The 18,861-nt window shown below is 34.6% G+C and overlaps 1 protein-coding gene across 4 annotated transcripts in view; it reads left to right on the plus strand.

Moving 5' to 3' along the window:
- LOC101741270 (activated Cdc42 kinase-like) overlaps positions 1-18,861 on the plus strand; it is a 51,363-nt gene that overhangs the window by 29,121 nt on the left and 3,381 nt on the right. For all 4 annotated transcript variants that reach the window (XM_038012172.2, XM_038012177.2, XM_038012180.2 and 1 more), the window contains 10 exons: positions 892-990; positions 2,404-2,469; positions 2,735-2,821; positions 6,721-6,758; positions 6,992-7,117; positions 16,048-16,181; positions 17,213-17,268; positions 17,529-17,731; positions 18,080-18,113; positions 18,316-18,712. In XM_038012172.2, the coding sequence (XP_037868100.1) occupies positions 892-990; positions 2,404-2,469; positions 2,735-2,821; positions 6,721-6,758; positions 6,992-7,117; positions 16,048-16,181; positions 17,213-17,268; positions 17,529-17,731; positions 18,080-18,113; positions 18,316-18,712 (1,240 nt within the window). The remainder of the gene's footprint in view (positions 1-891; positions 991-2,403; positions 2,470-2,734; positions 2,822-6,720; positions 6,759-6,991; positions 7,118-16,047; positions 16,182-17,212; positions 17,269-17,528; positions 17,732-18,079; positions 18,114-18,315; positions 18,713-18,861) is intronic.

Raw genomic sequence — 18,861 nt, forward strand, 5'->3', positions numbered from 1 at the left:
GCTTAAGAAACAAATCGTGTCCCCCACGTTAGAATCTTTGGTATTCGCTATACAAGATCAGGCAGTAATTACGAGACAAATAGAAAGAGATATTCTAAAGAAATCTGTCGATGGTAAGTGTCGCCTATGCCTAGCAAAAGACGAGTCCATAGAGCATATAATCTCGGGATGTGAAAAACTGGCCGGCACTTACTATGTGAACAGACATAACAACATAGTAAAGTATATTTGGTGGGCAATAGGAAGAAAACACAATTTTGAATTAGACTCGCTATGGTGGAAGGTGAATTTGACTCAACCTCAGATAAAAGAAAACAGCTCCGCGAAGCTAATGTGGGAGATACCAGTGCAGACGGACGTTACAATAAAGCACAATAGACCAGACATAATATACATAGACAAGACAGAAAATAAAACCTACTTAATAGATGTAACTATACCATCTGACTACAATATAGGACCAAAAGAACTGGAAAAACTTAGTAAATATCACCCCTTAAAAGTAGAACTAACACGACTCTGGAATACACACACAGAAACCATCCCCATAGTAATAGGCGCAACAGGCGTAGTGGCAAAAAGTATACATAGATACATAAACAAACTGGAAGCAAATATAAACATACACATAATACAAAAACAAGCAGCCATACACACATGCACAATAATAAGTAAAGTTTTGGGTAATACAGTTTTCATAAATTCAAGGGAGTCCGAACCTCCTCTTCCCTGAAGGTCTCAGGGCGGGAGCTAGGAACTAAACCGAGTCAAGAACTCGAGAGAAAACTCCTATAATAATAATATTATATATGTTAATAGTTGTATATAGTTGTGTCTATGATATTGCTGATATTCATGATAACTATAATAAATTGTTTTATTAAATTACAGGTGAAAAGCGCGACTATTCGTCGTTCAAATAAAACAGTGGACGCAAACAATAAAACGGACGAGGTTCACGAATACCATGAAATATCCGACACTGATATGGTAAGGATTTTGTTTTCATATTTTTTTAGATTTAAAGATTACTGGTAGCCCGGAGGCCAGTTTCACTAGGACAGGTGGGGTTTTCATCTGTGAACTGGGTTACGACCCCTAACAGCTAAGTTATTGGGTCCGAGAACATCCCAACGTGAATGGTGCTATCCATTTTGAGACATGAGGTCGAAATCTCAACCGTATAATGGCTTCGCGGCATAAACAGGCCGGATAATGGTACATAACTGTGCTCGCAATACGCTCTGCACTTCGATTATGAATAAATCAATTGGAATCAATTTTATAAATAACGGATACATTCTACCAATATTTCCGTTGTCAAATGATTATGAAATGAACATTCCAAGCATTCTTGAAATTCTCGTTAAATCCGTTTTACATCAATCATTTTACGGAGATGAATGTGCTGATTCAGCGAAGCACTACTTTTTTTAAGGGGTTTTATGACCTGGTAACTTAGACCTTTAGGTCATGTCTTATTTTAATTTATATTCTTATTTTTATGAAAAATGATAATATGGAGTGAAATGAAATGAAATGAAATGAAGATAATTAATTTGAGACATTAATCAACTGGAATGAAATTAAATGAAATGAGATGAGATGATATGGGATGAAATATAATCTTAGTAAAATGGTGGTAATTTACTGAGATTTTTTCAGTGGAGTTTTTGGAGGATCCCGAGAAGTTATATCCAGCGGCTTTCTATCATTTTCCCACATTTGTGTACTGTCACAGATATTAAACAGTTAATAAACCACCATTATTACACATTTAAACCTGAAGAAACACTAAATAGACAAAATAAAACAAATCACATAAATTCACTTCTCGCGTTCCTGCCAAAAACTACTCTTGCCAGAGCTAATGTTAGTGTAGTGTTAGCCAATCCTCACAGGTTAAGGTAAGATCACCTACCGAACCTCGGGTAGCTAGAGTAACCCATTGAGCTACCAACGATTAGGTAGAAAAAAAGAATGTGTAGTGACTAAAATAATAATCAAGAATTTAATGAGAATTTAGAGAACAAAATATAATAGAATACATTTTCCTTTTTCATTATCTAAATTACGTAATCTTCCTTAGTAATATTAACAATAGGCCTCCGAATTTGTATAATAATATATTAATAGCACAATACTTCTGTGTCCTGCCCTGGAATGGGATCGCTTGCCTACACGTTTGCCACTAGAGGTGCTGTTCCAACTACATAGAAATATGAGTTAACTTTTACGCTATCGAGAACGTTAAAAAACTCGCACTAAGCACACTGTTTGTTGCCTGAACAAAACGTTCTTCATTTGTATCGAGTAGCTGCTCTAACTTTTTATTTTATTTTTTATTTTTGAAATAAATTATTTCGTTATTCAATTTGTTTTTAATATGTTTGATAAAATAAGGAATGTCCACATCCTGCGAGTGCGAGGAATGAACATCTTGGATCACCCGAAAGTCCAGGGATTATTGTAAGTTTGATTTAATTAAGTTTTTTTTTAGTATTATGCCTAATTGTTTTGTTTTTTCTTTCTTATTTTTAAGTATCTATGTAAGAACTTTTTTCGTTATTATCTAATTAAATTTGTAAAATCTTTGTATTGAGCATCGTAGTTAGCGGTTTGGTTCTGACTTCTGACCATGGCATCATCAATGTCATAAGCGACGGGGTGCTTACGATGGTCAATAAAAAAAAGAAACAAATAATTAATTAACATAATCACGTTTTTATTACAGAAAGGCTATACAGACTTCAGTCAGAGCCTCATCGATGAGATGGAAACTATGTTCCGAAATCTGGACGCTAAGAGACGTGACGAGCCGGTCAGTATTACGAGATAATATTTACTTTAAGATCCCTTAAATAATATCCTATCAACCCAATCTCGAAGATTTCATTGTTATAGTTTAAGTACATTTTAGCCGATCACAAAAAGGAGTAGGTTGTCAATTCGACTATATTTTTTTTATTGTATGTTACTTCAAAACTTGCTTCTAGTTGATCTGTTTTTGAAGGGTTTTTTTTTTGAAAGTCGGGGAATTTGTGTAAGTTTCGTTCATTTCAATTTAGTCAATATCTGACCAGTGGCTTAATTTTTTCTTCATAGTTCATATTTAATTGACTTCGAGTCATTGTTGATATTCTGATTTTATTTTATCGAAATCGATTTTCGTTTTTGTTAAAATTTCGTAGTATAAAAATCATCTATAAAAAACAATCTTACAAAATTTGCTAGACGATAATCGCCACTTTTAGTGCCATTAACTCCTATTTCTTAAAGGATCCGGAGTTCGTCAGAGGTCAACTGGTGTTAGAATTGCTTGTTCCTTCTTGACTTTTACACCTTTATTTTTTTGTTATACGTATGATGAGAAATGATAAAATATAATACTTAGTTTTATTGCGCGGTCCTCGTTTGATTTTTTTTAAATCGATTGAAACCACTTTTTACGAAAAACAAGTTGACAAGTTGAATTATAAAAAATGAAAATTTTTGATTCAATTAACTGTAAGTTAACATTTGGTTATAATGAGGTTTAATTAACTTTTTTATATGTTGATTTTGTGTTGTTGTTCTTTTTTCGGGTTTCAAGAGTCGTGGAGTCGTCCTAACTACTTTTACAGTTTAGTTTCGTGTTTTTTTCGATTTTTCGTTTTTTTTTATTATATCATTTCCGAAGTTTTGAATAGGTTATAGTTTCCGTGATGACACCACGTCGAAGCGTCAGTTTTACTGTAAGGACAATGTAGTAAACGCGAGATTAGACCTTAAATGTAGTTTTTGTAATATACTATTTAAATATATTTATATACAGTTCGTTTGTTTGTGGTATTTAAACAAATTCTATAACTACACGCAGGGTATATTCATTCATCAAAATGGCTTCTGATATTAAAAGCATATCGCATCATATCGCTCTTTGTTGTAGTTAAAAATTTGTGTGAATTAATGCGTGTGCACACTCGTGATTCTATTGTGTGTGTTTGCGTGATTGCGTGCGTGTGCGTGTGTGTGTCCGTGTGTTTGCGTGTGTGTGGGTTTGTATGTGTTTGTGTGTAGTTTTACGAAACAATTCAAAGCGAATATCGAATTATTTAATTGCGATAGCAAATTTTTAAATATATATTTTTTAATTTATTCAGGTTGAATACATACCGCGGATGTCTCGGTAAGGGTATATACAGTAGATAGACTTGTACATTCGAAATATCATATCTAGAGAAGCATCCGAATGATCATTTAACAATAAGACATGTTCATTATCGCTCGTGTCCATTGTAGAAGTCATATTATATAGTCTCATGATTAAACGCCGCTTTGACCTTAGAATGTTAAATTTTTTGTGTCGCAGTAATTTTTTGGAAACTTGCATTTCATAATATAGAAACATAGTGTACATAAGACGACCGGACGACTAAGACGACTAATAACAATAGAAAACCCTAATTGCAGTAAGGGAAGGGAATGAATTTCAAAAGTTTTTCTTGAAATATCATATTGAAAACCATTAAAATTACGCTTATAACTTTGAAAAATAAATAAAGTCTTACGTGTGTGTACCGAATTAAAACGATTTTCGTTCATAATAATTTCAACCTGACGTTGTTACAATGTTACGTAAGGTAATTTTATTTCGCAAAATTTTATGTCTAAAGAAAAACAAATCCGTCTCGGGACGCTTGACAGAAGCGATAACTTAAACTAATCTAAGAAATTGTTCAACTTGAGAAAAGCTTAGGTTATTACTAAAATTTTATGTATGATAATGTAAGGATAATTGAAGACATGAGTGGATGAAGGGCATATGATACAATTTTTTAATCTTGATAAAACGGGCAACAAACTTTTGTTTGTACTTTTTCTTCGTACTTAACTCGTTCATCACGTGCAATTTGTAAAAATAGCCTTTAAACACGGAGTTTTAAGGTCTAATATGGTTTATAGGCACATAACATCTTCATTCATTTTAAAAACCCAAAAATATTAAAATTGCTACTTAATCCCTTCATCTACTCATGTCTTCAATTCGAACATACTTTGAAAAATATATATAAATAGTTAGGAGTTACATACTTTCTCAGTACCGCTGCCGTATGCGTGAGAGAGAAAGGGAAGACAGACAGACAGACTAGCGCCGTAACGTGTTACGTAACGAAGCGGTTTACTCTCCCATAAGAAGTTATCACTTCAAAATAATACACAATAACGATGCGAATTTTAAAACAGAGTAGCAGAAACTATGAATCGCCCGCAAACGATCGAAATGCTCAGTCATTGATGATTATTAATAACAAGTGCTATAAATGGTTTCATTGATTGGGAATATCTATAGTGGCTGACCGTGTGGCCCTAGGTTCACTCAATCGCATTATACCGCCAATTATACGGAATTAATTAATCTATCTCATAATGCACTTTTGTCCGCTTCTTATCTTTAACTAGTCTGATAAGTTTTATAGTATAAACAATATAATAATTGTCGGCTATTTCGACACATCACTGAATCAATAAACAGTCGATATAACGTTGAAATAGCGATTTAAAAAAATATACCTATATATTTAGCATTGAATGTTTGCAATGAATTAGTTTTTATGACAATTTTTCATTACTAGGACATAAAAAAAAATCTTTTTAATCGTAAATTTAACTTCAAAGTTCAATTGTCAGTCCGATCACAATCTGTAGTAGTAGTTTAAGTTACAATTTCGCAATAACATGTCATTCATTGACTTAATGCACATGTAAGTACTTCCAACTTATAATACTTCGAACAAGGTGTAATGGGTTCGTTCTCGGAACTGTAATGGCAGCTGTAATTTAAGTCAATATCAGAATATATAAATATATAAAACTGGTTTCATTTTTTGTACAGATACGATTTCGTTTGTAGATTGTTTAGTGTTTTTCAACATCATATGAATCACGAACCCCGGCATTGGGGGATTGACGAACCCGTTATAAAGTAATATAAACAAAATCAATAAAAAAATTAAATTAAAAATATAAAATAAATTATAAAAAAATATATATTTAATACGTTATACAAAATTACAATTCGTATATTTAAAATACCTGTGTCGAAATGTAAGTCTAACACACCGAAAATATTACATTATTTATTAAATTAAACATATCTTTCTATATACCTATATATAAAAGTGAATCCATGTGTGTATCTATATTCATCTAAATTTATTTTACTTTGTTAGCTTTGTTTATCGTCTGATGATTTTTATGTTTAATATAAAATTGCTTTTTTTTGCGGTCGAAGCCGCCAGCGCCGCTTGTATGCCGATAAAATAAACAATTCGAAATCGATTCTTGTGATGTCAGCGTTTTTGTACGAGTTGCCTTCGATTTCGAAAACATTTCCATACATCTAAAGTCAGTATTTAAAAGAAGTAAACATTTAAAATAAGTTTTTTCAGACAATCGGATTAGTGTAGTGTAGTATACATAATAATATAGTGTTCTCATTTCGTTAAATGAATTCATATAATCACTAAAGTATATAGTTGCATATAACATATTATAAAGTAAGCCCATAACGTAGCTCAGTTATGAAAAATATTGTTATAAGTTTAATTAAGAAAGCTTAATGTTCTCATATATCTCTGTATAATGATATAATTCATAGTAAAAGGTGACGATGATGATGTAACACGGAAAAAATGTTTAAAAAATAATACGTACGTAAACGATTTATTTGATTTCCAGGGCACATCGAGTAAGCATTTCGACATCGATGCATTGAGGTGATTGAATTTTGCTAAAAACATTATAATGCATGTATGTAATAATACTCAAACATTATACCTAAAGTGTATATTTTATATATCCAAATAACAATAATGCATGTATTCAATATTTTTTTAAGATAAACACAGTATAACAATTTGTTATTCATGCTAAAAATAACGTCAAGATTATCAGACGTTCGATGGTTTCGGTATGAAAATGGAACGTGAATAAATATTTTCGTTTACAGATCTCATACATTGTCGAAGTTTGATAAGAAGAAGAACTTCAACACCGGCACAATGAAACCAATGTCGGCCCACGATGAGAAGACACTGGAAACGGCGATGTCCATGGCCAATGAACTGACCACAAAGTGAGTGTTTGCTTGTTGTTCTTGAGTTTGACGAAAGAGTTTTAAGCGGTAGGCAGCGGTTTGGCTCTGCCTCTGGCATTGCTGAAGTCCATGGGCGATGGTAACCACTCACCATCAGGTGGGCCATATGCTCGTCTGCCTACAAAGGCAATAAAGAGTTCCGTACCGACCCGTGATTAATATATGTATACTAGTGGTCCCGCAGTAGTCGAAATTCGACTTTAATCAATTGAAATTTTATGTTTAAGCATTATTATGGTTCTATTGTCAAATACTATTATACTTATATAATATAATCACAAATTTCGCCAAAACTACACTATAAATAAATAATAATAAAGACAAACAATATTCATCTATTCTCAATTTGACCACAGACTTTAAAGTTTGACAATTGACAATAAACAAATGGTATATTTATATATATATGTGTTGTGTCAAATACATGGTAGTGTGTGTAATGTTTTCTTTATTGATTTAATGTATCTTTTATGCATTATTTTAAAAAAATATTAGCATTGTGCACTTCTTCTATATATTCTCTATAAGTGTGGAAAATTTCATACTCCTCCGTCCGCGCAATTTTCGTAAAAAGGGATACAAAGTTTTTGCTTCACGTATTAATATATAGATATATGGATGGTATGGCGAAATCTAGTGGATATGTAGTTTAACAATAAAACTTTTATTTTTTCAAAAAAATACTGTTCGTAACATCGTTAAGTCAATTTTATATTTGTCATTTATATTTTCTTCTTTTAAAATAAAACTAGTTTGCCAGTGTGAATTCTTTTTTATTGTACTTGTTTTGTTTATCCAGAGAAGCCCACAGAAACTCCAGCATCAATCCCATCCTGAGACATGATATCGAATGCATAAAGCCTTATATTAGTTTTTGTAGCCGTCGCACAGGTTAGCATTTCTCATAGATCAATGAAGATGACATACGAGACGATTTTTTTTTTGAACAGTCTGTTCTTTCTTTGTTGTCTATATTCTATTACTTAGATAGATTGACGAGCTCACAGCCCACTTGGTGTTAAGTGGTCACTGGACCCCATAGACATTTACAACGTAAAAGCGCCACCCACCTTGATATGTAAGTTCTAAGGTCTCAGTACAGTTACAGGTGTTTTAAGAAGGGCATTGAAAAATAACCCCTGCCAGTGAATGGTCGTCTTCCTTCCACTGTTGTTTCAAGTCTTTCTAAATCATACCTGTCAGGTCTCTGTAATAGTCTGTCTAGTATTGTAAGTCGTAGGTCCTGTAAAAGAAGTTGCACGCCACGACATTTTTAAAATAATTGATTAATATCATTTGTCCAATACGCTATGTGTAAGTTCATTTTAGATAAACACGATCTAGACTGTTGCTAACACGTGACCTGTTTATTGTAAAGGCGTCTTAAGAATATTCTAGTTATCTATGTTATCTAGTATTTTTAGTAGTACCTTATCATGGTTTATGTGAGTAACTCGAGATCACCTAGTATTTTAAATGTCTCTGTCTTATAGTAACAAAAACGATTGACGTTCTCTCTGACATTTTATGTTAACGTCAGACGTTAGCTATAAAATCGATTTGTAAGAGAATGCACTACGTTATTTAGATAGTGTTATCGATTTGACTTTGCGTGTAAATCAACGCGTCCGTTTGGTTTTTCATGTCTAAAACACACGGATTATCCGATCCGAACTTCGTAACTACGGTAGTTTTCCAATTACAGAGCATTACAGAGCATAATGCGACTCAGTGACGCACAATGTCGAATTATGCTGAAGCTTAATTGGAACGTGAATTAGTTTTCAAATGCATCAGCAGAGTGCGCTAAGTTAGCACAGTTTTAATTAACATTGATTATTTCTAAGAAACTACGACGAAACGAAACCCTTACAATTTTTTTCAACATTAAATAATATCACTAACGATAATGTAAACAAAATTTCGATCAATGCCAACTTAAAGAAAAAACACTTGTCAATTTTCTGTCACTGAGTCGGTATCGATTGCGAGTATCACGCGAGAGCAGTACTTTTGAGAGTGCTCGATTGTGCGAAGCGTTGCTGTAGTTGAAACATTCAACGTTGAGCATTATGCCGCATAATGCGCTCTTGTGCTGTAATTGGAAAACTACCGTAGTATACGCGATTTCAATTTATTCTCACCGTGTGCGTGACGCATAATATGTCGCATTTAAGCACACAATAAGAACGATTCCCGTTTCACCTTTAAATGTTAATGCATTCCTTGAACCTAGGTTACATTTGAATTTCCATTATACGAACAGCATCCATCAAGTGTTTGTGATTATTTTATTTCATTTTTCAATCTCCGTTATTGTTGAAGTTTTAGCACTGAGTCTTCTGTGACTGTATAGAGATTTGGAATAAATGAAATTGTAATGTTGACGCGGTCGTCAGTATTTTATCATTTTGTTTTTCTTGTTGGTAGTTGATGGAAAGCTGCTGTTTTTATTATATGTAGCATAATACTATTGACGATCAACTTTGTTTTAACAAAAAAAAAAAACCAAAGGATTGAATTGTCGAGCGATAAAGCCGGAAGTTGTTTCAAAAAATGCGTGTATTTCGTTAATTTCAGATGAAAGTTGTGAAATGTAGATAGTTATAAAATGTTCATCACCAACAATAACCCACCCTATATGTATAATTATATTGTTTATAATTTTTTATATAATGGCTTGAATACGGAAAGTTAGATAATAATAATAATATAGCCTTTTATTCAGATCTCTTGGAAAGTTAGATAGCATATTATATTAAATTGTGATATTGCTATGTAGGTACAATTTTATGATACCTTATTTCGCTCGAACTGCCGTGTTATAAATGCATACGTTTGACAAAAACAATATTTTTCATATTTTGAAACGTTTCCCCTCGTAAATGTGTATGCATAAAGAATGCGTATTCGGCAGAGGCGTTTAATGACCTCGCGTCATCGAATCGATTTTGCTGAGTAAATTTTATTTTAATAATTCAATATGCAAGCTGTACAGGAATTACTAACATATGTGGTTTTAAAATCATGAACTGGTGGTAGGACCTCTTGTCAGTCCGCACGGGTAGGTACCACCACCCTGCCTATTTCTATCGTGAAGCAGTAATGCGTTTCGGTTTGAAGGGTGGGGCAGCCGTTGTAACTATCTAACTTTAGAACTTATATCTCAAGGTGGGTGGCGCATTTACGTGGTAGAGGTATATGGGCTCCAGTAACCACTTAGCACCAAGTGGGCTGTGAGCTCGTCCACCCATCTAAGAAATAAAAAATAAAAAAATTAAATTTGCCACATTTATACAGAGTATAGAAAAGGAGTGCAGAATACGAATTTTTTTTTTAATTATCCATTTAAAATTCATTAATCACTAAAAAAAACATTACACACATTACCATGTATTTGACACACACACGTATATACCTAGTCAGGTCATAAATTCTGTCACATGTTTAATGTAAAATAATTGAAACAAGTTTATTCATTATGTAACCATTCATATACCAAAATGAACTTAACAAAACATAGATTCTTATGACACTAAAGTTTATTCAAAATGACCTCCGTGATTTTGAATGCAGGCCTTCAATCTGCGCGGCCAGTCGTCTATCGCAGCACGAACGAGGTCCATGTCAATATCGGCGGCTGCCTTAATCAAGGATGTCTTGAGTGACTCCAAATTGGGATGAGGCTTTGAGCACGCCTTTTCCTCCAAGTGTTGCCATATCTCGTAATCTAACGGATTCAAATCTGGACTGGAGGAGGGCCAGTCTTCGTGCCGGATGAAGTCGATTTCACGCGCCGCCAGCCAGTCTTGTGTGCTCTTCGCTCTATGAGCTGGCGCCGAATCTTGTTGGAATACCCAGTGCCTGTTATTGAACATGGTATGAGAAACAGGTTCCACAAGGTTCGTCAGGACTGTATTTTGATACACAACTGCATTTGTTTTTACACCTTTCTCACAAAAATGTACCTCTGTTAAGCCCCAATAAGAAACTCCCAACCATACCATGAGCGAGGATGGAAAATGACCTCGTTGGACACGCGGAATACGGTTGCTCGCTTCTTCACTACTGTGTGCGTACACCTTATCATTTTGTTTGTTGTAGCTCTCTTCTACGGTAAAAAATTTTTCATCCGAAAAAAGAATTTCCCGATATTTTTTTCCCGCGTACCGCTTCAACAAAGCGCGGCATCTCTTCAGTCTCAGGTCCATTAGACGAGCATTCAAACGATGTCCTGTTTTTCTTCGATATGCCTGAAGCCCTAAGTCTTCATTTAACACCCTTTTCACCGTGGTTCTGCTTAACCCCATCTGAAGGGCCAACAGTTTCTGCTTACGTTTGCGATTTCTTTGAATTCGCGCCTTCACAGCTTTTATCACTGCTGGAGTCCTAACAGACCGAGGGCGACCACTTCTTGACCTGTCATCTACACTAGAGTCTTCATTGTATCGTTTGATGGTACGATAAACGAATCTTTTGGTTATATTCAAATTTTTCAGTATGTTAAAAATTTGAATTGGCACGTAACCGCAACGATGCAACGCAAGAACTGCAACACGGTCTTCTTTAAGCGTCCACTCCATATTTAAAAATGAGTAAAATTCTAAAAGTATACATTTTTATTTTCATGAACAATTCGAAATTCGAATTCAATAAACTTTTTTGTGGCCAGCATTCTAAAAGAAAAGTTTTTACTGTGTGACAATACTTATGACCTGACTAGGTATTATACTCTTTTGTTTATCGTTAAAGTCTGTTGTCAAATTAAGAATAGATTAATATTGTTTGTCTTTAATATTATTTGTCTATAGTGTAGCCTTGGCGAAATATGTGATTAAAGAATAAAATTATAATAATAGTCTTTGACGATAGAACAAATAATAATGTTCAAACTTATCTATATATTCATACGTGAAGCAAAAACTTTGTATCCCTTTTTGCGAAAATTGCGCTGTCGGAGGAGTATGAAATTTTGCACACTTATAGAAAATATAGAGAAGAAGTGCACAATGCTAATATTTTTTTAAAATAATGCATAAAAGATACATTAAATCAATAAAGAAAACATTACACACACTACATACCATGTATTTGACGCACACACGCATGCATACTATTTATTGTCAAACTTTTGTTCTTGACGTCTGTTGTCAAATTAAGAATAGATTAAATATTGTTTGTCTTTGTTCATATTTTTTATAGTGTAGTCTTGGCGAAATTTGTGATTATAGAAGTATAAAATACAATCATAATAGTGTACAAACTTACAATTCCAATTAATTATAGTCGAATTTCGACTACTGCGGGACCTCTAGTAATTTCAAATACTTATAGTCGAATTTCGACTACTAGGGGACCACTAGTATTTATAAATTCGTATGTCACATGAAAAGCGTATTCTAGAATGGCGGTGGACTCCGAATTAAGGTTAGCTATACTTTTTAAAATACCTCTGTAATTTATTGTATTTATCTGTCTCGTCGTCTAGACTATATAGGCCTATATGTAGGACTATATACAGGGTGGCCCATAAGTCCTTTGAAAAGTAAAATTTGAATAAAACGAACAGGGCGCGCGTGAGCGGTGCAGGGGAAGCGGGGGGAGTAACTTCGGTTTCTGGGAATTTAGTCGCGATGGAGCGTTTTACCGGAGCGGACCGTGCGTTTTGTGTGCGCGAGTTTTATAAAAACGACAATTCGGCAACCGTTGCGCGGCGTAAATTTCGAGAACACAAAGGTTTACACAACTTTGACGACACTCCAACTCTTCAAACGATTAAGAACTGGGTTGCTAAGTTCGAGGAGACCGGTTCGACGTTAGATAAACCGCGGTTGGGTCGCCCAAGGACGTCATGTACGGAACAAAACATAGACACAGTGACACAGTCTATTCGCGAAAATCCGACACAGTCAACTCGTAAGCGCGCCAGAGCATTAAACGTATCCAGGACATCGTTACAACGGATTTTGAAGAAAGATTTACATATGCACCCTTACAAAATTCAGTTGGTTCAAGAATTAAAGGAAACTGACGGTATTCAAAGACAAAATTATGCGAATGAAATGTTGAATCGGTTTACTTCCTTCAATAACATAATGTTCTCTGACGAGGCTCATTTCCATCTTAACGGGCATGTTAGTAAACAAAATTGCCGCTATTGGAGCCCCATCAATCCAAAACTTAAGCATCAGAAGCCCTTACATAGTCCGAAAGTGACTGTTTGGGCCGCTATGTCAGCCCATGGTATCCTAGGGCCTTACTTCTTTGAGGATGGCAGAGGGCGCGCAGTTACTGTTACGTCGGAGCGATATGTGGCTATGATCGAAGAGTTTTTCATACCAGAATTGCAAAACTTTTCAGGCTTTAATGCCAGGACGTGGTTTCAACAGGATGGGGCCACTTCTCACACCTCTAACACTGCTATGCCCGTTATCCGTCAACTTTTTCCTGGCAAAGTTATCTCTAAGAGAGGAGACATTTCCTGGCCTCCACGTAGTCCAGATCTGACCCCGATGGATTTTTTTTTGTGGGGCTACCTTAAGGCTAAAGTATACGACACAAACCCGCGGTCAATTGAGGCCCTAAAAGAAAACATCCGCAGAGAAATGACAAGCATTTCAGCAGTGACGTGCCGCGCAGTCATCGACAATTTTAGACGTCGTTTGCAAGAGTGCCGTGATCGCAACGGATTACATTTAGGAGATGTTATTTTCAAAAAATAATTCCCGTTTTTTAAGCTTTTTATGTAAATAAAAATTTAATTCATAATGTAATTAGTTTTATTTTAATAAATTTTTTTTCATATCAAAGGACTTATGGGCCACCCTGTATAACTAGTCAGGTCATAAGTATTGTCACACAGTAAAAACTTTTCTTTTAGAATGCTGGCCACAAAAAAGTTTATTGAATTCGAATTTCGAATTGTTCATGAAAATAAAAATGTATACTTTTAGAATTTTACTCATTTTTAAATATGGAGTGGACGCTTAAAGAAGACCGTGTTGCAGTTATTGCGTTGCATCGTTGCGGTTACGCGCCAATTCAAATTTTTAACATACTGAAAAATTTGAATATAACCAAAAGATTCGTTTATCGTACTATCAAACGATACAATGAAGACTCTAATGTAGATGACAGGTCAAGAAGTGGTCGCCCTCGGTCTGTTAGGACTCCAGCAGTGATAAAAGCTGTGAAGGCGCGAATTCAAAGAAATCCCAAACGTAAGCAGAAACTGTTGGCCCTTCAGATGGGGTTAAGCAGAACCACGGTGAAAAGGGTGTTAAATGAAGACTTAGGGCTTCGGGCATATCGAAGAAAAACAGGACATCGTTTGAATGCTCGTCTAATGGACCTGAGACTGAAGAGATGCCGCGCTTTGTTGAAGTGGCACGCGGGAAAAAAATATCGGGAAATTCTTTTTTCGGATGAAAAAATTTTTACCGTAGAAGAGAGCTACAACAAACAAAATGATAAGGTGTACGCACACAGTAGTGAAGAAGCGAGCAACCGTATTCCGCGTGTCCAACGAGGTCATTTTCCATCCTCGCTCATGGTATGGTTGGAAGTTTCTTATTTGGGCTTAACAGAGGTACATTTTTGTGAGAAAGGTGTAAAAACAAATGCAGTTGTGTATCAAAATACAGTCCTGACGAACCTTGTGGAACCTGTTTCTCATACCATGTTCAATAACAGGCACTGGGTATTCCAACAAGATTCGGCGCCAGCTCATAGAGCGAAGAGCACACAAGACTGGCTGGCGGCGCGTGAAATCGACTTCATCCGGCACGAAGACTGGCCCTCCTCCAGTCCAGATTTGAATCCGTTAGATTACGAGATATGGCAACACTTGGAGGAAAAGGCGTGCTCAAAGCCTCATCCCAATTTGGAGTCACTCAAGACATCCTTGATTAAGGCAGCCGCCGATATTGACATGGACCTCGTTCGTGCTGCGATAGACGACTGGCCGCGCAGATTGAAGGCCTGTATTCAAAATCACGGAGGTCATTTTGAATAAACTTTAGTGTCATAAGAATCTATGTTTTGTTAAGTTCATTTTGGTATATGAATGGTTACATAATGAATAAACTTGTTTCAATTATTTTACATTAAACATGTGACAGAATTTATGACCTGACTAGGTATATAGGCCGTGCAATAATATTTACGGAAATTTCACATAAATTGGTCACATGCTACAGAATCAAGTACAAATTGATATAGTTCAACTAAAAGACATACAATATCTAATCTTGAGAATTACTAATACGTATCGTCTTTTCGCATTAAAAGTGTAGAACTTCCAAAAATATTCGTAATTGAGTTAATATGCGGAATCATTTGGTATCACCAGTATTTTTCTTATAAATACTGTCAAAAGAGCGTAGTTTAGTTTTAGTTTATTTTTTAGTTTACTTATGTTTTGACTATTAACAAAATTAATACATAACTTTATCATACTTTAAAAGACAGATAATGTAACTGGTAAAAAATAAAAAATAAATGTGGCAAAGATAATTAATTTCAAAAATATTACATGTTAAACCTTTAAAACACTCTCCTGTAAAATTTGTAAGTTGGAACTTTCAGACCTAGATAGATTTATACACGTAGGTACATGATGTCTCAAGGAGCATCCGTAATTTCATACAAAGTCCGATTTAAATAAGCCAAGGAAACTAGGGATGACCATTCAGGACTAAAAGTTTAGAATAAACACGATTTATTAACTCAACTCTGTGTTACTGTATCCAATGCGAATCTTTTTGGCAGTGAAATCGTTAAAATACTTCTGTAGGACTAAATATAATGAAATAAAATCTGACTTATGAAATAAGCGACGTTAATAATAAAATATCAGTTAAAACTTCAACACTGCTGAACTGAAATAATATCATGTTTTACGTTAACAGGTCAATGACCGATCTGGGCGGTGACAACAAGTTGCCAACATCGCCAAACGATAAATCCAAGTTTCACTTCAAATTCCCGCAGCTGTCTATACATCACGAGAAACCTAATGAAGTGATTGACAAAGATGCTTTGGGTATGTATGTGGATATACAAGGAAAAAAAATGTTTTTGTCTATTAAAATTTTCATTTATAATTCTGAACTTAAAAGTTGTTACTATATGATTGCCGCATTATCAACTGCACGACTTTCATTGTTAAAGATAATAATTCGGTTTGCTCCTGTCTCTAGTAATGTGCCTCTCTATGAAACGTCATAGTTTGTATACAAGTCACATGCCTACCTCACTACTTTCAGTGTTTGTGATGGTGGACCTTTGTGAATTCGTGATTCGAGCGATAAGTTGTTTTAAAGGCTAATTCGTATTAAGAAAATAAATAAAAATACGCGGGTCTCAACAGCCCCATATACTTTCTGAGTTATAACTGGGATTACTGATAAATATAACCATGGATACAACAAGACTAAATTTCAGACGCGTAATGAAAAAAAAAAAATTGTTTCTAAAAATATTTAGATTGATGAAAAATGATTCGATAAGTATTTAAAAAAAATATTTTCAATTATTTCTACTTATATTGAATAAAATTCATTAGAAAAGAAAGGAAAACTGTTCGGTTTCCACTCTAGTTTTTATGTTAAAAAATTCCAACTTTGTACTACATTTTTGTTTGCCCAGCACATGTTTTCCATCTACTTAGACTGGTATCGAAAACTGATTACCAGTCGAAGAGAATCATTCGTTTCGAAGACGCGTTCAAGTCAACAACTCGAACAGAATGCATAAGTTTTTGAATAAGCTGTGTGGTTCGGTCTTCAGGAAGTTTACGTTTTACAGGAAACTTCGATATGAGAGATTGATCGATCGTTAGTGTTTTATTGTTCGGTTACAACTACTGTTTATAGGGTTCTATCCCGTACTATTTGAAATTCGATTTTTTTTTCTTGTATTGTTTATTTTTAAAGTATTATTTTTTAAAGGTACACTCAAACAGTATAATTTTGATTAGGCTTTTATTTTTATTTTTTCATCCGATTTGGTCTCTTGTAAATTTTATTGGATAATATGTTTACATTTAAATAATTTGTCTTCGATATATTGCAGCTAAACAAGAACGTCGCAACTTCAGCGAGGAAGCTAAAAGCGTACCCGACATACAGGTAGGTAGGCTTTGGATTATTAGTTTTGTTACCGCATTTCATTGTGTATATCGATAACTTAAACAATACTTTCCGTTTAATAGTATATTAGCTTTGAGAACTGCTGTGAATTATTTCATGGGAACCTTTGATAAATATAAAGTTAACGAAGATCTGGATTTACTATGACTAGGAGATTTAATAGAAGATACAACGATTTCTGTTGTTATTGTATGTATAAATATGCAATAATATCTTATAATAATTAGCTATGTTTTCAGTCGACAATAACGAAAGAGAGCAAAGCTGCATACACCCATTTAATCGAGGAGCCGACGCCCTCTGGATCATTGTTGACTCAAATCGCCAAAGAAACGAAAGCGAAGGGTCATCACCAGCCGGCAACAATGCCCAAACCAGCACCGAGAAGCGAACCGCGTCCTAGATTCCATTCACTGCAGATCGCACCACCATGCAAACCTAGGTAATAAATACAAACAACGAATATCTTATTTTGATTACATACAACCCATAACATACTTTTCAAAATAGAGAATATACTTGTTTTTCTTTTAAAACTATATCAAATTAAAAAAAATGTATTGGGTTTTTAATTCAATTTATTAATTTTATGATTAAATTACATTTACAAAATTACTAGACTTATCTAGTGTAGATGGCGCTAGTGTGCATGACAGACTCTTTTTTTTTTTTTTTTTAATTATAGGGTGTTTGTTTTTTATAAATTCTTTGGCGTATTACTTTATGTAAATTTATAATAGTAAATGCAAATATATTTATATTGTTGTTTCTTAATAAATTCTATTTGCAGGCCGTGTCCTGAAGTCGAAACAATTGAAAAAGAAGTAAGTAGTAATAATTTCAATTATGTATTTAAGATTGAATGCGATTTTAGTAAATTCTGTATAATTATTAGTTTTTTTTTAAATAGTAAATTCAAATTAACGTTAGCAATGTTTTTATAAAAAAAAAAATATCAAAATAATCGTCTTTCCAGCGAGCTAAGGCTAATTGAGTTTGTACGTTATACGAAATCTTAACTTTCAGATCACAAATCCATTACCGCTACCACCGAGAGCTACCAAACCAAAACTGGTCGACAAACGACGTCACATCCGAAAGTATCCCCTCAAGCTGCCATCGGACATGGTTCTCCCCGAGCCCGGTCCAAGCAAGCAGATAATATACCAAAACGCTTTCACTCCGGTTAACTGTCGCTTGCAACACGACAACGATCGCAAGAGTAACGGCGTCGACGTAATTGACGGTCCAGCTAAAGGAACGAATCCGTTCTCTCGTTCCGGACCTAGTTCGGTTAATCCCTTCGATAATTGTATCGAAACGAACGACGACGGCATCGATCTGCATCTCGACGTTGTCCGGTACGACGTTAGTGAAGACGAAGACGACGAACATGACATCGCCGAAGGAGCTCTTGTTAAAGGTAACAATAGTCAAGCTTGGTCCAGTATCGGCTATAGACATGTAGTTAACTTTTGCGCGATCGACAAGTTAAAAAATACGCACTAAGATCATTGATGTATGAAGTTTTTACTTGTGGTAGAACGTCTTGTGAGTCCGCACGGGTAGGTA

This window comes from Bombyx mori, chromosome 1, assembly GCF_030269925.1.
Source record: "Bombyx mori chromosome 1, ASM3026992v2".
NCBI lineage: Eukaryota > Metazoa > Arthropoda > Insecta > Lepidoptera > Bombycidae > Bombyx > Bombyx mori.